This window comes from Hyla sarda, chromosome 1 (genome assembly GCF_029499605.1).
Source record: "Hyla sarda isolate aHylSar1 chromosome 1, aHylSar1.hap1, whole genome shotgun sequence".
In the NCBI taxonomy this organism is placed as follows: Eukaryota; Metazoa; Chordata; class Amphibia; order Anura; family Hylidae; genus Hyla; species Hyla sarda.
Genome location: NC_079189.1, coordinates 323,982,721 through 324,003,204, shown reverse-complemented (window position 1 = coordinate 324,003,204; position 20,484 = coordinate 323,982,721). Strand labels below are relative to the sequence as shown.

The following is a 20,484-nucleotide window of genomic DNA, read 5'->3' as shown; positions in this document are numbered from 1 at the left end:
CTGTCTTAACACCTCTGTCCGTATCACGAACTGTCAAGAGCAGGAGAGGTTTGCTTTGGGGATTTGCTCCTACTCTGGACAGTTCCTGACATGGACAGAGGTGTCAGCAGAGAGCACTGTGGTCAGACAGAAAAAAAATCAAAAAGAAAAGAACTTCCTATGTAGTATACAGCAGCTGATAAGTACTGGAAGGCTTAAGATATTTAAATAGAAGTAATTTACCAATCTGTTTAGCTTTCTGGAATCAGTTGTTTAAAAAAAAAAAAAAAAATGCTTCCACCAGAGTACCCCTTTGAAACTATAGTGCTTAATGAAAATTTATTTGGTAGCCGCAACATCTGTACATTATACCTTGAAAACCACTTAAAATTCTTGTACCTAGAATAATAGTAAATTTATGTGATTTTTTTTGGCTGTGTGAACTAAAAATACAAACTACAAAGTTTTACAAAGATTAGTCCATCCAAGATTGTGCCAGATTTTTAACAGTGACTGTTGGAAAATGTGTTGCATCTTAAACTGTGTGCTCTGTCCCTACCACCTCTCAGCTGGTATAGTTAAGGACTGCTTTTTTTTTAAATTTAATTAATTTTTTTACTTAGGCCCTACCCTTTCTCTAATTACGAGGCTATGTCCCTTTGTATTTAAAAAATAAATGCTCACATGGTGCAAATAAGGCAAACTTTTTTGAAAATGTGTGTTGGGTGACTTTTTCAACCAATCTGGATCAATTTACACACAAAAGGTGAATTCAGTATTGAATATTTCCCCCAATGCTTGGTACATAAACTGTACATAAATGTCATAAAATTGTAGTTCAAAGGGCAAAAAGTTATATAACTCTGACAAATACAAACTTAAGGCTAGCTTTAATCTCTTTCTCTTGATGCAAGATCTATACCAGGATCCCCTCATCAGCCACATACTCTTTATAGTATTTAAGCGCTTTTAACTTTAAAGGTACAAAGTACTGCAACCTATGCTTCCCTAAATGAGATAAGTTATCTTTTTGTTAAATAAGTTTACATTCATATGTATAAGACTAATTCAATAAAAAGTGCTTTATGGCTCTGTACTGAACACTTTCAACTGGTTACAACTGTTAAAATATTTATCTTATTTAATTATTTTTTTGGGGGAGGGGTTATTTTGAGAAAAATTTTGGAAACAAGTGATAGACACTTGCTCAGAAGGAGGAAAACTAGCTGAGTAGTAAGATGGATCCCCTCTGCACAACCATGCTACATTATGGAGGTGGGGCCGAGGCACAGTGAGTACTAATGCTCTCTGCTTTTTAGTTCCTCACCACTTAAGGTATGGAACAAAACTATGCCCGCTGTCCTGACCTAAAAGTCACTGAAAATGATAGAGCAGCAGGCCAGCAGGCCTTCCAGAGGTTGCGAAGCCTCTTTAACAGTGCCCGCAGCTGTGCCTGAGGCGAGAGCCTTAGTTGTCTCATGGCAGCTACAGCCCTGGGATACAATTGTTAACAAAATTTCAAATATTCCTTTACAATTCAGTGCTGTTCCCACACTGCTAACAGGGCCTCATAATGTCATGATGTTTACCAGGGGTTAAAATCCTTAGAAAATATCTCAAGCTCAATTTACCTGTGCTTCTATTTAAAAAAAAAAAAAAAAAAAAGAAAACACATCATAATATCACAGCGCACTGTACCAGATGACATGCTGAGCTCCGCTTCGTCTCAAGGATGATTTGTTATATAGTGTTATAAATCAAAGATGATTTTTTCAAATATTTAAAAGCATTATAAATGAGCTCATGTATTCTGACACTACACTTGTTCACCTTGATAATGTCACAGTAAACAGCATATTACTTTTCAACCGTCTTACAAAATAACACTGAAACCTAAATGGTTGAGCAGTTGCAGTGTGTAGTATGTAATACGTTGGTGTTTTCAATGTTTTTATACTGGTTGTGGTTAAATGAATCTCCCATACGCATCTGTAGTCTTTCAAATGTCATTTCATCTTCAATTGTCATTTATGTAACAAAAAGAAAATGCCATCTCTGATTATTCTATAATAAGGCAATAACAATCTAATCTGTGTTTTATAGCTTCATCATCCCTCCCAAGGGTTCCGCTTTGGAACAGTAAAAGAAAGCAGTGCTGAAGACTATGTAAAGAAGAGCTTTCCAGAGATGCATGAATACATGAGAAGATATAATACCCCATCTACATCTGACGGAGTCGCTTTTCTAAAGTAATTGACAGCTATTTTAATTTATTACATGTTGGTCTACTTCATTCTACTGTATGTTTTTGTTCCTGAACTGTCATTTAAAGGGGTAGTCCGATGGAAAACTTTTTTTATTTTAAATCAACTGGTGCCAGAAAGTTAAACAGATTTGTAAATTACTTCTATTAAAAAATCGTAATCTTCTTATACTTATTAGCTGCTGAATACTACAGAGAAAATTATTTTCTTTTTGGAACACAGAGCTGTCTGCTGACATCACGAGCACAGTGCTCTCTGCTGACATCTCTGTCCATTTTAAGAACTGTCCAGAGTAGGAGAAAATCCCCATAGCAAACATATACTGATCTGGACAGTTCCTAAAATGGACAATGGAGATGTCAGCAGAGATCACTGTGCTCGTGATGTCAGCAAAGAGCATTGTTCCAAAAAGAAAATCATTTCCTCTGTAGTATTCAGTAGCTAATAAGTACTGGAAGGATTAAGATTTTTAATAGAAGTAATTTACAAATCTATTTAACTTTGTGGCACCAGTTGATTTAAAAAAAAAAAAAAAAAAAGTTTTCCACCGGAGTATCCCTTTAACCCCTTAAGGACCCGGGGGTTTTCTGTTTTTGCATTTTAGTTTTTTCCTCCTTACCTTTAAAAAATCATAACTCTTTCAATTTTGCACCTAAAAATCCATATGATGGCTTAATTTTTGTGCCACCAATTCTACTTTGTAATGACATCAGTCATTTTACCCAAAAATGTAAGGCGAAAAATCATTGTGAGACAAAATAGAAAAAAAAACACCATTTTGTAACTTTTGGGGGCTTCCGTTTCTACACAGTACATTTTTCTGTAAAAATTACACCTTATCGTTATTCTGTAGGTCCATACGATTAAAATGATACCCTACTTATATAGGATTAATTTTGTCTTAATTCTGGAAAAAATCATAAATACATGCAGGAAAATGTATACGATCAAAATTGTCATCTTCTGACCCCTATAACTTTTTACTTTTCCATATATGGGGCGGTATGAGGGCTCATTTTTTGCGACATAATCTGAAGTTTTTAGTGGTACCATTTTTGCATTGTTATGAATTATTGATCGCTTTTTATAAATTTTTTCATGATATAAAATGTGACCAAAATTGCACTATTTTGAACTTTGGAATTTTTTGTGCGTACGCCATTGACCTTGTGGTTTAATTAACAATATATTTTTATAATTCGGACATTTCCGCACGCGGAAATTTTTTTATGGGACAGTTTTTTTATGGGAAAAGGGGGGGCTGATTCAAACTTTTATTAGGGAAGAGGTTAAATGATCTTTATTCACTTTTTTTCACTTTTTTTTTGCAATGTTATAGTTCGCATAGGGGGCTATAACACTGCACACACTGATCTTTTACATTGTTCAATGGTTTCCTCATAGGAAACCATTGATCAATGATTCTGCCGCTTGACTGCTCATGCCTGGATCTCAGGCACTGAGCAGTCATTCAGTGATCGGACAGCATGGAGGCAGGTAAGGACCATCTGGCTGTCCTGTAATCTGTTCGGGATGCCGCAATTTCATCGAGCTAACCGGCATTAGTTTACTTTCACTATAGTTTCAAAGTTGAACGCTGCGTCTACAGGGTTAATAGCACACGATCAGTGCCACGTGCTATTAGTCACTGGTCCCGGCCACTGTTAGAGGCCGGGCCCGACCCGTTATGACTCGGGGCCACGTGTGGCCCCACGTTATAGAACGGGAGCGGACTCATGACGTACTCTTACTGGTACGTCATGGGTCCTTAAGTGGTTAAACCTTAGCAGTACTTCACAATTCCTTGGTGCGAGCTTCAATACATTTGAGATATAAAATGGTTAAGAAAAGATTTATCTTAGCACGCAGGGGGAATGTATCAATGTATTTTTCTTTAACCCCTTAAGGACACATGACGTACTGGAACGTCATGTGTCCGCTCCCGATCTATAACGCGGGGCCACGGCATAGCGGGTCGGGCCCGGTCTCTAACAACGGCTGGGACCCGTGGCTAATAGCGCGCGGCATTGATCGCGGTGCCGCGCGCTATTAACCCTTTTAGACGCGGCGTTCAAAGTTGAACGCCGCGTCTAAAGTGAAAGTGAAAGTATGCCGGTTAGTTCAGTGGGCTGTGCGGGATAGCCGCGGCGAAATCACGGCATCCCGAACAGCTTACAGGACAGCAGGAGGGTCCCTACCTGACTCCTCGCTGTCCGATCGCCGAATGACTGCTCAGTGCCTGAGATCCAGGCATGAGCAGTCAAGCGGCAGAATCATTGATCACCGGTTTCCTATGAGAAACCAGTGATCAATGTGAAAGATCAGTGTGTGCAGTGTTATAGGTCCCTATGGGAGCTATAACACTGCAAAAAAAAAGTGAAAAAAAAAAAGTGAATAAAGATCATTTAACCCCTTCCCTATTAAAAGTTTGAATCACCCCCCTTTTCCCATAAAAAAAAAAACACAGTGTAAATAAAAATAAAAATAAACATATATGGTATGGCCGCGTGTGGAAATGTCCGAATTATAAAAATATATCCTTAATTAAACCGCACGGTCAATGGCGTACGCACAAAAGAATTCCAAAGTCCAAAATAGTGCATTTTTGGTCACTTTTTATATCATGAAAAAATGAATTAAAAGCGATCAATAAGTCCTATCAATGCAAAAATGGTACCGCTAAAAACTTCAGATCACGGTGCAAAAAAACACGGAAAAATAAAAAAGTTATAGGGGTCAGAAGATGACAATTTTAAACCTATTAATTTTCCTGCATGTAGTTATGATTTTTTCCAGAAGTACGACAAAATCAAACCTATATAAGTAGGGTATCATTTTAATCGTATGGACCTACAGAATAAAGATGTACTACGTAGAAACGGAAGCCCCCAAAAGTTACAAAACAGCGTTTTTTTTTTTACCACAATGATTTTTTTTTTTTTTCCATTTCGCCATAGATTTTTGGGCAAAATGACTGACCTCATTACAAAGTAGAATTGGTGGCGCAAAAAATAAGCCATCATATGGATTAGGTGCAAAATTGAAAGAGTTATGATTTTTTAAAGGCAAGGAGGAAAAAACGAAAATGCAAAAACAGAAAAACCCTCGGTCCTTAAGGGGATAAACTATCTCAAAGTTTTCCCAAGCTGTGCAAAAATGTGTCGCATAATTCCATGCAGCTCGCAAACACAACAAAATTTTGCAACTTTTTTGTGACTTTTCAGGTATAAAAAAAGGTTTGCGCTGACTTTTGCTTTTTGATAGAATCTTTATTATGTGTTGGATTTATTAAATATGACTTTATAGTTTTACCACAAAGAAATTGCATTCTGATGCCACACAAGGGGCGGTTTACTTTAAAACTTTTATCAGCGGACAGTGAATTATATGGTCTATGTCTCCACAGTTTAAGAAATAGACTAGGCGTCAAACTAATGATGGATTACACACTGGGAAACCAGTCTATTAATAGCTCATTTTTGGGAACGCATGAAATAGAGAACAGTAGCAGGCTTGTCCTAGTAAGGGACAAGTGGTGTAAAGAATCTAGATTTTTGACTAGTAGAGTTAGGACTGCCTGAGCCTTCACTAATCCTGAGAACAAAGGGAGCACATTGCTGGCTTAGTGGTTTAGCATTGCATTCTTTTCACATTTTACTTCTATATACAGTGAGTACCTGTAAATGAGGCTCATCACTGGAGCTTACAGGAGTCTAACCCCTACGGATGTGTTGGCATATTCTGGTAATGCAAAAATCATAAGAGCACATATGTTGTGTTTTATTAACCATTTTTATTAAAAAAAATATATGCACATGGTTCCATCAGGCCAACAAATATTTCAAATCTAGGACTAACTACTAGAGAAAATTGCAGGTTTATACTGCTGTTGAATCATAAACTGAATTTTCTTATTGCACACATAGTCTAGTGCAGAGGGATACTAAGTAGAGATGAGCAAATTTTTGAAAAATTAAACTCTGCTGATTTGGTTCAGTCCAAATTTATAAAATCGCTATAAAAAATGGCTATTTCTGGGCTACAGAGAGCCTCAATAGGGGTGTAGAACACTTTGCCTTGTCGTAACACACATAGGGAGTGTGCTGTGTTAGTGAAATAATACTGTTATTCAATATGACATGCAGATTAAAGGTGTCGCTATTAGACTTACTGTTGCAGAGCAGCATAATAACAGGGCCTGGAGGTGGCATCAGTATGAGGAGACCATATAGTGGCAGAATAACACAGTGTGGAGGTGGCGGCAGTATGAGGAGACCATATAGTGGCTGAATGACCCGGCCTGGAGGTGGCAACAGCCTGACAAGACCATAGGGTCTCACAATTGAAAAAGGTTAAAGATCTTTTTTAACATTTAAATTGAAGATTTCAAATAGATGAACCTAAAACGTTTTAATGTGCCAGCAGCATGAGGAGACAATAACCTGGCAGAATGACATAGCCTGGAGTTGGCAGCAGCAAGAGGAGACCATATAGTGGCTGAATGGCACAGCCTGGAGGTGGCGGAAGCATGAGGAGACCATATAGTAGCTGAATGACACAGCCTGGAGGTGGCAGCAGCATGAGGAGACCATATAGTGGCTGAATGACGCAGCCTGGAGATAGCGGCAGCATGAGAAGAACATATGGTGGCAGAATGAGACAGCCTGGAGCTGCGATCAGCATGAGGAGAACATATGGTGGCAGTATGAGACAGCCTGGAGCTGGCATCAGCATGAGGAAAACATATAGTGGCTGAATGACACAGCCTTGAGGTGGCAGAAGCATGAGGAGAACATATGGTGGCAGTATGAGACAGCCTGGAGCTGGCATCAGCATGAGGAGATGCTCGATATGCAGAAAAGATTGGAAACACAAAAGGGAAGCGCAACAATGTGCCGTAAAAGTTTTCAGACATAACAAAGACAAAGAGGTGAAAAAAACTTGCTCACCTTCTGGTGTTGTGCAGTGGGCACAAAACCATATCGCGCTTGTATCCCGTTGCAAAGGGAATAGTGAAATCAGGGGGTGCAGCTCACACCGTGGCGTCCTGGGATTCCTGGACGTCTGGAGAATGCAAGAGGTGAAGATCCCCGGGGCTCCGGTTCACGTGTAAAAAAGGTGTGTTCGAGCGCTCACTCCTGTAGAATAGCTTGGCTGGGATCGTGGCAGTAAGAAGTAGCCGGACACGGTTAAAGATATAATAACCGGATTTTATTTGTATAGATCACAGATAACGCGTTTCGAGGGGTGGGACCCCCTCTTCATCAGATCTTGATGCTTGATCTGATGAAGAGGGGGTCCCACCCCTCGAAACGCGTTATCTGTGATCTATACAAATAAAATCCGGTTATTATATCTTTAACCGTGTCCGGCTACTTCTTACTGCCACGATCCCAGCCAAGCTATTCTACAGGAGTGAGCGCTCGAACACACCTTTTTTACACGTGAACCGGAGCCCCGGGGATCTTCACCTCTTGCATCAGCATGAGGAGAACATATGGTTGCAGAATGAGACAGCCTGGAGATGGTATCAGGATGAGGAGAACATATGGTGGCAGGATGAGACAGACTGGAGGTGGCATAAGATTGAGGAGAACATTTGGTGGCAGTATGAGACAGCCTGGAGCTGGAATCAGCATGAGGAGAACATATGGTGGCAGAATGAGACAGTCTGGTTTTGGCATCAGCATGAGGAGAATATAAGGTGGCAGTATGGGACAGCCTGGAGCTGGCATCAGCATGAGGAGAACACATGGTTGCAGAATGAGACAGCCTGGAGCTGGCATCAGCATGAGGAGAACACATGGTGGCAGTATGAGACAGCCTGGAGGTGGCATCTGCATGATGGGAACATATGGTGGCAGAATGAGACAGGTTGGAGGTGGCATCAGCATGAGGAGCACATATGGTGGCAGTATGAGACAGCCTGCAGCTGGCATCAGCATGAGGAGAACATATGGTGGCAGAATGAGACAGCCTATAGGTGGCATCAGCATGAGGAGAACATATGGTGGAAGAATGTGATAGCCTGGAGCTGGCATCAGCAGCATCAGGAGTCCTGAAAGTGACCCGGTGACAGAGTGGGGCGGTGGGTGGCAATACCAGTACCCGGTGATGAAGGTGGGTGAAAAAAGGAGAACTTGGCATCAGATGTGTGGCATCAGGCGGGTGTCAGGATCAGAATAGTAGCTGAGGCAGGTAGGCAGAAGAAAACATTCTCTTTTGCAAAAGTGTTAATGTGCACACCACAAGTAAGTATTGAGGATATGCATTACGTAAAACTTAACTTTTAATAATATTCTTAGGATAAAATATATGGACCCAATTATTTTTTTTTTATTTAACAAAAGGAAAGGTGGGCAAAAAACACCCTGTGCCATCTACACCACCAAGTATTGATGTGATGCAAAGACCTCTAAAAGGTGGAAGGGAACAATGTATGGTCCACTGTAACCAGTCGGGGTAAAAACTGTAAGGCCCTACTCTTGCACTATTAATTCCCTTCTTGGCAAGTGTTAATCGTCCTAAAAAGGCGACCCCACACAGGAACCTCTCCCTATTTCCACCTACAAACACTGCCATTTCCCAGTATTTTTAGGTGGAAATAGGGATTGGTTCCTTTTTAAGACAAGTAACTCTTTCCTCAAAAAGGTGGAAGGGAACAACATATTGTCCATTGTAGCAGATGGGGGAAAAAACTTCCCCTGTAAGGTCCTACTCTCGCCCTATTAATTCCCTTCTTGGCAAGTGTTACTCACCCTAAAAAGGGCGGCCCCACACAATAACCTCTCACTATTTCCACTTGAAAACCCTGGGAAATGGCAGTGTTTGTAGGTGGAAATAGGAAGAGGTTCCTGTGTGCGGCTGCCCTTTTTAGGACGAGTAACACTTACCAAGAAGGGAATTAATAGTGCGAGAGTAGGGCCTTACGGGGGGAATTTTTGCCCCCATCGGTTACAATGGACCATAGGTTGGTCCCTTTCACCTTTTAAAGGTCTTTGCATTACATCAATACTTGGTGGTGAAGGGGGTACATGATGTTTTTTGCACACCTTTCCTTTCCTTAGATATAAATAAAATATATTTATCCTAAGAAAAGTCAAGTTTTAGCTAATGCATATCCTCAATACTTACTTGCGGTCTGATGCGGAGGAATTTCTGTAACTGGGGATAAGCTGGGGACCCCCGCAATCTGTCATTCAGCACCTACCTTTGCAAGCTATCGTGACGTCACGACTCCGCCACCGTGTGACGTCACACCCCGCCCCCTCAATGCAAGTCTATGGGAAGGGGCGGAAGCAGCGTAACCTGTCCAAGTTGCTGTTGTGGCTGTACAGGAACCACATTTACCCAGTGGGCCGTAAAGGACATGTATTGCCCCTGACCTTAGTTACAGCTCCACACGTCGACGCTGCCTTGCACTTTGGTAAATACCGACAGGCTCAATGACTGACCCACCTTCTGTTCCACAAAATTGTCCAAGGCTGGTACTGCCTTTTTAATGAAGAATAAAGAAATGATGAGCTGGAACTCTCCACCTCGGCTCGGCACAAATCATCAGTTCTCTGAAAGGTGCAGAGTCCACCACTTGAAAAGGGAGGGACTGCAGCACCAGCAACTTGGACAGGAGAACATTCAGCTTCTGTGCCGTAGGATGAGTGGGCGCATACTGTTGTCTCTTGGAAATGGCTTTGTTAATGGATTGCTGGGGGAATGACTGACTCAAAGTAGGAGGAGCAGGAGCATCTGGAGCGACAGAAGATGGGTATGGCAGACAGCTCCTTTTGGCTGAAGTGGTGGAGCCTTGCCTGGCTGAAACAGGGAGCAGTGTGCCACTAGGTGATGCAGCAGGCTAAACCACCGCATCGGAGCCACGGTTCTCCCAGGCCGCTTTATGGTGACGCTGCATATGCTGACGCAGGGCTGTGGTGCCAACATTTCTTCACCTTCTGCCGACACATCTTGCATGTGGCCAGGTTAACATCCTCCGGATGCTTGGTGAAAAACTGCCACACCGCCGAGTAGCTGATTTTCCCAACAACAGTCCACACTGATAGACTGCTACTGCCACCAACTCAAGGAACCCCTGTTCCACTACCTCCCAGGAAGGCAAGCAGCATTGAAGCAGTTGGTCTCCCCCGGGTACGTTTGGCTCCAGACTTCCTACTTCTGCCATCATGCTGACTGCCAACCATGCTACTACCTTGCTGGCTCAGCTGCTGCCTCATGAGCAACCTGCAACCCTCTTCTCCTGATGATGATGAAGCCCCTTCTGTACCCGGCATCATCATCGAGTTGTGTCTGCACGTCATTAATGTCCTCCACAGGTTCCTCAACAGTGTCTGCTTCAGGAGCCTGAACGCTCGCAATACCACCTCCCACACCACTCTCCTCGTCACTACTTGCCCTCCTAGCAGAGAAAGCTGCGGATGTCTCCTCCACTTCTTGGCTGGGCAGTAGCTGATGACTGACCTCTAATAGATCGTCCTCACTAATGACCGCTAGCTGATACCGGGAGCTTAGGCCTCTCGCTGCGACTCCTGCTGCCACTTGCCCCTAGACTGCTGTGACCTCTGCCTGATGAATTTAGGCCTGTGCCACTCTTCTGTGCACGTCTTGGCACTTCTCTGCCTGACATACTTATACACCAGCTGAGTGCATATATGTTACACTTTTGAGAGGAGGACAATACGCTCCTCTACCCTTAAAACTGTATTAGACTACATAAACAAGTGTGTAGCAACTTTCACAGTAACTAGGCCCAAATTAGTTTAACAGGAAAATTCATAAAGGACACCACGTAGGTGTACGTACAGTTTACACTTATGAGAGGTGGACAATATGCTCCACTACAAACTGTTTAAGGCTACAGAAACAAGGGTGTAGCTTTGGCTTGCCTTATACAGTAACTATGCCCAAATTAGTTTTTCAGGAAACAAAAACATACACCACGTAGGTGTACCAGCAGTTTACACTTATGAGAGCTGGACAATACGCTCAGCTTAAAACTATGTAAGGCTACAGAAACAAGAGTGTAGCTTTGGCTGGCCTTTCACAGTAACTACGCCAAAATGAGTTTTTCAGGAAAAAATACGTACACCACCTATGTGCGCACAGGTTTCACTTATGAGAGGACAATAAGCTCCGCTATGCAACCTGTATTAGGCACTGTAATCAGGTGACTATGGCTTTTCGTGCTCACCCTAACTGTCCCGTGTTAGCTTTATAGTTGTTGTACAACCAACTGCAGCAGTACAGAATCGCTGTGTAGTAGAGCCCAGTACAGTACTATTAGGCACTAATAGCAGGTGACAATGGCTTTTACTGCTCTGCCTAATTGGCCTCTTTAAGCTTTAGAGTTGCTGTACATCCCACTGCAGAAGTGGAGTCGCTGTGTATTACACCCAAAAGTGTACTTTCTTTCTCTCTCTGTCAGTGCTTTTATGCAGTGATTTGGGCTTGTGGTGAATTGCTGCTCTAAAGCAGTTTTTCTGTGCAACGCACACAATGCTCTATCTCTCCCTGCAATGAAACGCTCTCTCTGAAATAAAACATTGAAGTGACTGGTCACAAGATTATATAGGGCTGTGACATCACAAGGGTGGCTGGCTGCTGATAGGCTGCATCCTGCATGGGATTCAGGGACATCCCGCCTACCCGCCTTAACAGAACCGCCATTTTAGATGCCCTGGAACCTGGACCGCACCAAATGGAGAAATGGAGTTTAATGAAGCGATTTGTGCGAAATTGTGCGAAAAGATTTTTCCTGAAATTCGTAACAAATTTGGATTTGTCAGATTCAATTTGCTCATACCTAATACTAAGCCCTTCCAAGCAAAGTTAGTGGGAATAAAATTATGAATAGAAGGGATAGGACACCTGAGCGTGCTGCATACAGTTCTGTCTTACTACTTAGCGTGGTATTGTTTTATGAAAACTTTTTTGTTATCTTTCCCTTACCTCACCTTTTTTCTATCCTGTATCTCCATTGTTATTTTTTAAATAAAAACTTTAATGAGAAAAAAGAAAAAAATAAGAAAAAAGGAAAGGATAGGCACTTACATGGCATGCACTTCCTATTAAGTCCTTATCCCTTGATGACACTATACATGTGGCAAAACATGTCCAGGCTACAAGTATGTTAATGATATGGATTTACTAAGAGTTAGTTAAGTAGCACAGTATTAAAATGATTTGAATATATTTAAATCTCTCTTTATTCTATTATTCATTACAGGATTTTCGAAAATTGCTCTATTATACCCTAGAAATATGTTATCACCTTATAAGATGGAAAAACTACTGTGTTTAAAAGTTTAAAAGGGGTATTCCTGATAATGTATTGGTAGTTGTGCTTAGAATGCAGTTAAATAGAAAATGAAACTACACTTAACTACCATGCCCATAATCTCAGTGTAAGTTCCCCATGAAGCACGGTGGGAGACAGATATAGCTTGCTGGGCAGCAGAGCAAGGGGGTAGGTATAGGTTGTTTGTTTTATTTTATTTAACTACACCCTGAGAACAGTTGGTGCTTAATAAATAGTACCCGCAGTTTAACTATGAGCCCTGGAATATGTGGGGACTGAGTTGAATTGTGAAAATGTAAGTGTTTATGGATTAACATTGTATATGTACTGCAAATGGTAATACATTGTGGTTTTGCTTGTATGTGAACTAATTATCAATACCATATAAAAGTAGATAATAAGCAGAAAGTTTGGTGCACCATGTATGCTTTGTGGATATTGTGTGACATGCATGAGGAAGGAGAAGCCAGCAGTGGAGCATGTACAGCACACATATTTGGAGTAAGCCTGTACTACCACCTAATATGCTGCCGATGCACAATTCCAAAGTATCTTCTAGTACGGTACTGATATTTCTGGCACCTTTTTAGAAGTCATGCTATGATGAATTAGGGGTGCTCTGAATTTACTATTACATTATCTACCTATTGGTACAGAACCTTTTGACACTCTCTATTTTGTATTTTACATTTTAAGTGTACCCTATAAAACTATTTACATGTCCAAATGTTTTTTATCAGTTGAGGTCTGAGTGCTCAGACCCTGACCAATTGCTAGAACGGGCAGGGAGAGAGGTGCAGTGCCACACACTCCTCTTCCTACTCTGTGTCTAAGACCTGGATGGCCCCATAGACTTACATTATGAGCCCAGTCATGTGACACAGAGTCAGGAGAAAACACGCTAAGCCGGCACGTCTTCTGACTCATTCTCGTGATCGGTCTGGGTCTAAACACTCAGACTCCGACAGATAATAACTCAAAAAACTTAGAGGTACTCTGCGCCTAGACATCTTATCCCCTATCCAAAGGATAGGGGATAAGATGTCTGATCGCGGGGGTCCCCAGCTGCGGCTCTGCTGCAGCACCCGAGACATCCGATGCATGGAGCAAACTTCGCTCCGTTGTGGATGACTGGCAATGCTGGGCAGAGGCTCGTGACGTCATGGTCACGTCCCACTTGTGACCTAACAGCCACGCCCCCTCAATTCAAGTCTATGGACTTGCTTTGAGGGTGTGTGGCCGTGATGTCACTAGCGGGTAGTTACGGTGATGTCATGAGCCTCCGGCACTGCACCCAATGCTCTAGATGAATGCCAGGTGCAGCAGGGAGATCGGAGGGGTCCCCAGCAGCGGGAGCCACCGCAATCAGGGATAAGATGTCTAGGGGTGGAGTACCCCTTTAATACTTTACTAAAAGTGCATGTTCTTGTACCTATGTGCCAATAGCACCAGCAATTACTCCATTAATTAAATATTATAAAATCATGTAAATTAAATATATTATCTTATGTATTGTCTTGTGTGCAGAAATGACCCAGAAACATTAGATGCTTTCATCATGGACAAAGCACTCCTGGACTACGAAGTCTCCATTGATGCTGAATGCAAGTTACTAACAGTGGGCAAGCCATTTGCAATTGAAGGTACAGATTATGCTTTGTATTTTTTTTTATTGCTATATGCTTATGTACGAAATATAATTACCCTAGATGGGAATTTTTGTATTAATTAATAGTTATTATCAAATATTTTATTCCATGGAGACAATGAAAACCCCACATGTACCACTTGTTAATCTACCCTAATGAATTTAATAAATCAGATACTGTCTTTTCCAGAACACACACCTTTTCCAGAACACACAATTTAGAGTAAATAGTAGACATGTACAATGCTATAAGGGACTTTTAGACTTGCTTGCTGCTTAGCCATCGATAACAACTGTTTATGAGAAGACCCACACATAATACCTCTGTATTTTGCTAGTGAAAAGCCTATCTAAGGAATTACAGCCTCTAGGAGAACAGTTCAACATGAAATGCTAGAGTAAAACACTGTGTTTGTTTTATATATCAGTTGAGTCCTATGATTTACTACTGTATAATCCAAAATAAAAAGAATAGGGGGTTCAACCAAATAATTAAAAAGTGAGTGCTACCATAGTGTTATAATAATATCACAATTCAAAAGGAAGAAGAAAGAAAAACACTGTAAAATAGTGCACGGCAAATAATAAAAATTACAATACTTTATGAGTTACATATGATACAAAATACAAGGAATCCTTCCATCTAAAGTCAATAAAATAGTGTCCGTTATGGCTTCAAGGTAATCAACTAATTATAACATTTAATTGAAGTATGTATATATAGGCACTTGGAAACTTTAGACCCCACACCACTCCTGAGGAAGTTGTCTTAGAACAACGGAACGCGTGGAGGTTTCAGCTGGACACTCACCCACCTGCAAATTTGGTCTGGACCCGTCTGGTCTGATGTCTATGACTTGTGACTTTTTTTTTATTTGTGAGGTTGTATGCCTTTATTATGTGTTTCTTGTAATCCAACATGATTTGGTACCACTGTTCATGATTTTAGTTAATATATGATTGTATGTCTGTAGCCGGTTTATTGGGGGTAATTGTTTAGCACAGTTTTGGGGTTTGAGCGTTCTTTGGTTTTTTTTTTTTCATGTGGAGTTTTCTGTGCCTAGTCATGTGACAGTTTAGCTTACGGCTCTGTACCACATACAACTAATGACTTTCAGAAATATTCAATTGACTTTACTTTATAAATGCAGTCTATTGAGTTATCTTTTGTATTCTCTAGGTGTTATCTAGATTCACAGAACATTACAGAGCAATAAATTGTTAACTAACTGATGGTCTATCAACTGCAGGAACAGATTAATGTTAAATGAGTAGATTTTCTGAAGTATTGATCTTTTTAACATAGATCCAGGATGGAAGATACTACATAAATGTATCAGAGTTCAAGTTCACTTGTGCAAAACCAACTTTATCAAAATCTTAATATATCTCAAAGAGTTGTGCCAAGTGCATTAACCCTGCTCTGCTGCATCCATATCATATTTCAGTGAAGGGACTTCTAAAATTCTGTTCATTCAGTCTCTTTAGTCCTGGGTTATTGGGCAATTCCCAAGTAAATTTGAGGTTAGAAACACTTTGGACAAATGCCAGACCTGTGAGATATCCAGACTGAAGAAAATGTTGTGCATTTAGATTTCTGATAAAAATATTGAGTACTTACAGTATTTACATGGGAATAATGTATTTGACATGATATTACCTATATAACAATTAGAGTGACATGGAGTAGAACGGAGATAAGCAGGAGACCTTCTGCCGCCATCTTAACTGTTCGCTATCACTCCAGTGCGCAGCAGAGGGCTTGATCAGACCTACAGCTGTCATTTGAAATCATTGGCACTGAAAACGGCATCTAAAGGGTTAAATAATGCACCGGCTTTGAAATCAACAGTTTTAAAGTGAGCTCAGATCCTAAGCGTGCTCAGTCTCCTATCGTGCTCGTGACATACATGTATGCCCTGATTCCTTTAAGGCTTAAAGTGTTTGTCATTTAAAAAAACTGACATGTTATAAAGACACATCAAAATATTTGAATTATTGAAGTTGAGGTGTTGAGACCCCCAGCAATTGCTGAAAAAACATGGAGAAGTGCAGTTATGCGCTTGTTGTCGTTGCCATCTCCTTTGACTCTTTTTTTTCTCTGAATGGAGGAAGTGCCCCCTTGTCTTTTTTAAGTTTTACCTGCACAGCTTTTCCCTATACTTTTGTATGGGCTATATATACATACTTAAATAATTGATCAGATTTCGCCTTAAAGGGGAACTCCGGTGGCTGACAATAGTGCTCTCTGCTTACACCTCTGTCTGTGTCAGGAACTGTCCAGAGCAGGAGAGGTTTGCTATGGGAATATGCTTCTAATCTGGACAGTTCCTGACACGGACAGAGGTGTAAGCAGAGAGCACTGTTGTCAGACTGGAAAGAGCTTCACAAATTTCTCTGTAGTATTCAGTAATTTACTAATCTGTTTAACTTTCTGGAGCCAGTTGATTTGAAAACATTTGTTTTCCACTTGTTTCCACAGGAGTTCCCCTTTAAGTGTCTCCTCTCTCTTTCCCCAAAACTAAGATGTTCCATGCCCCCTTTTTTTTAGTTGTTTGCCTTTGTACTTTTTCCAGTTCCCGGGCATCCTTGTTATGAACCAGTGCCCAAAACTAAACAGCATATTCCAGATATATTGCAAGTCCATACCTCTTTAACACATGACATTATCCTTCTAGGCTTAAAGGTGTAGTCCAGTGGTGAAAAATGTATCCCCTATCCTAAGGGTCCGACCGCTGGGGCGGCTGACACGCCCCCTCAATACAGGGGCAGAGCCGGAGATTGCCAAAGGCATCGCTCCGGCTCGGCCATAGAATCCTATTGAGGGGGCGTATCAGCCGCCGCTTCGTGCGGTGGTCAACATGCCCCCTTCCAGCGGGCTACCAGGGCCCTGTACAGGAGATCGCGGGGGGGCCCCAGCAGTCGGACTCCCCGCGATCTGAAGCTTATCCCCTATCCTTAGGATAGGGAATATGTTTTTCAACACTGGATATCTCCTTTAAAAGCAGATGCTTGACATTGCATGCTGTTTTGTAGTCTATGATCTTCTTTGCCATGGACTATCCCAGTTTTATTCCTCCTAGGAAATATGAGGCATGCAGGTTATTAGTACCCAGATACATAACTTTACATTAATACACAGTGAACTTCTTTTGCCAAGTGAATACTCAAACACTGTGTCCAAGTCTGCTTTTAACTTATTATTATTACTTACTTATTCATTTGTTTTGTAGCACCATTGGTTACAGGGCATTTTACATTTGATAAGGAGTTAAAATATATGACATAAAAGCAGATACAGTGAACATTACACATAGTAAATGACAGACTGATATATAGGTCGAGAGGGCCCTGTCCATATGGGGTTAAAATCTACAAGGAGAGGGTGGAGAAGACAGCAGTTGTGTGTGTGTGTGTGTGCGGGGGGCGGGGGGGCAGCTGATCATCTAGCAAAAGATAGAGTAATAACTATTTTTAGTACAGCTCAAACTGAATTTGTTGGACAATGGGTAGCCAGTGCAGGAAGTAGTACAGGGGCAAGGCAGAGGAGAAGCAAGAGGGAAGATGTATTAGTTGGGCAGCTGAGTTGAGGATAAATTGGAGGGGAAAAAGAGTGTTAGATGGAAGGCCACAGAGGAGGATGTTGCAGTAGTCCAAGTGGGAGATGATGAGGGCATGTACCAATAATTTTGTTGAATTAAAGTTAAGGAATTAGTGTAGTCGAGAAATGTTTTTGAAGTAAAGGCAGCAAGTAGTGAGAGTCCTTGATCAGAGTCGACGGTAACCCCAAGGCAGCAGACTTGTTGGACTGGGGAGAGAGTGTAGCCATTGACTGTGATTGATAGAATGGGTTGAAGGAAGAGGTCGGGGAAAAATGACCATTTCCCTTTTCTCTATGTTGAGTTTGAGAGAGCAAGAGGAGAAGAAGGCAGATATAGCTGACAGCCAATCTGGGATTTTGGAAAGGAAGATGGTAGATGTGTCATTAGTGTAGAAGTGGTACTTGAGGCCATGGGATTTTATAATCTGTATCAGTTATCTTTACTTCCCTTCTGGTTTAATTCTGCAGGTCTTTCATAGGCTGTCCTATACGTAGTGTCATCAGCATAGATAGAAGCAGAAATGTTTCCACCGTCTATATCATTAATAAATAAGTTAAACAAAAGTGGGCCCAGTAATAAACCTTGGGGTACATCACATATAACCAAGGACCATTCAGAGTGGGAATCATTGACCACCACTCTCTGAGTACGGTTCTTAATCCCGGTTTAAATCCAGATGCAAATTCATGTAGAAAGCTTATTCTGTATATAAGCATAAATGTTATGTTGTTTTAAGTAAGTGCCTGAGCCTTTTTAGAAGCCCTCAACTATTATTGTTGTGAACAGCTTCTTTCACAACAGTTATTATGGTAACAGAGCCTCTGAAGATTAAAGGTTTTCTTTTTTATTTTATTTTTATTTGCAAGGAATACTTACTTTTAAGGCCCCTTTCATGCTATGAGTATTCATTCGTTATTAAACATCCGTTTTCTGTGTAAAAACGGATGTATAATAACGGATGAAATAACGGGTGCTAACGGCTGAATAACGTCCGTCAAAATAAAGGGCATATTCTTCCGTTAAGACCCGGTATAACATCCTTCTTGTACGGCCGTTTTAAAACCTCTGCCTACAGACTCCGACAGCCGGGACTACTACAACTCCCATCATGGAATAGACTTGTTTCCATGATGGGAGTAGTAGTCCCCCGGCTGCGGGAGTCTGCCGGTGGCTGGGGAGGCTAAATTAGTGTTTGTACTACTACCCCCATCATGGAACAGACTCTGTTCCATGATGAAGGTTGTAATACAGAGGCTGAGGGATTGATCGCACCGGTCTCACTTCTGAGACCCAATGCAATTAGAAGTTATTAAACAGGGGAGCGGGCAGCATGCTCCACTCCCTGCGATGTACAATGTATTTTACTTTCATTTTTAAATTCCCCGCTGGGAGCCCTGAATGGCTGGTACGGAGGAGCCATTCAGGGCTCCCGGTGGGGTTTTTAAACTTCAGTGCATCCCCTTAAGTATATTCATTTTATTATCCCCATGTGTATATGTATGATTCCCCCTGCCTGTTGCCTAGGCATCTTATCATCTGCTAGCGCTGTCACAGCTGTATATAGATGCGCTGCGGAGGTCAGACACATATCTATATGTCTGCCCCCCACAGCACTTCTATAATCATATGCCCCCCCATAGCGCATTTATATAGGTATTGTCCCCCGCAGCACAATCATATGCCCCTGCAGCGCTATCATAAGCCCCCCGCGGTGCTATGAATGAAAAGTATTCTATTAGCAGCGCATCAGGCCGGGAAGCTGGCCGGCCCGATGCGCTGCTGAAAGAATACTTGTCTTTCATAGCGCTGTGGTGACATATGTACATAGAATATGTACATAGAAGCACTGTGGGGGCCAGATAACGCTATATGTCTGGCCCCCACAGCGCTTCTATAATCATATGCCTCCGTAGCGCTATGAATGAAAAGAATTCTATCAGCAGCCTATATAAATGGAACAGAGTCTGTTCCATGATGGGGGTTGTAGTACAAACACTAATGTAGCCTCCCCGGCCACCGGCAAACTCCCGCAGCCAGGGAATTACTACTCCCATCATGGAAACAAGTATGTTCCATGATGGGAGTAGTGGTAGTCCATCAGCACTGCAGGAGTCTGCTGATGTCACCTCTTCTGAGCATGCTCAGAATTAATAACGAATATTATAAACCAGGTGCAAACGGATGACATAAAGGCCGTTAATTTACCCGTTTCTTGTAACGGAAGAAAAATTAGTGCATGTGCCGTTTTTTCTTCCGTCACAAATATAGTCCATTATTCATGACAGGCTATAACGGGTCATAACGGATAAGCAAAAAATCCCATAGTCTTTAAAAGGGTTGTGCGCTGCCCTGCAGTTCAGAGCTCCTCTCACAGCGCCCGGAAGTTAATTACTCCGAACGCTGTGTGGGCTTCCGTGTTCGCAGCCGCCAGGGGTGATGTCACACCCGGCCCCTTTGTGATGTCTCGCCCGCCCCCTCGTGACGTCACGCCCGCCCCCTCAAGGAAAGTCTATGGGAAGGGGGCGCAACTGCTGTCTTTGGTAGAGGGGGCGGGCGTGACGTCACGAGGGGGCGGGCGAGACGTCACAAAGGGGCCGGGCGTTACGTCACACCCGGCGGCTGCTAACACGGAAGCCTGCACACAGCGTTCGGAGTAATGAACTTCCGGATGCTGTGAGCGGA

The 20,484-nt window shown here is 41.9% G+C and overlaps 1 protein-coding gene across 3 annotated transcripts in view; it reads left to right on the top strand.

The window, feature by feature from the left end:
* The window catches only part of GRIN3A (glutamate ionotropic receptor NMDA type subunit 3A), a 469,012-nt gene that overhangs the window by 285,422 nt on the left and 163,106 nt on the right, over positions 1-20,484 (top strand). For all 3 annotated transcript variants that reach the window (XM_056519283.1, XM_056519303.1, XM_056519292.1), the window contains exons 4-5: positions 2,083-2,228; positions 14,080-14,195. In XM_056519283.1, the coding sequence (XP_056375258.1) occupies positions 2,083-2,228; positions 14,080-14,195 (262 nt within the window). The remainder of the gene's footprint in view (positions 1-2,082; positions 2,229-14,079; positions 14,196-20,484) is intronic.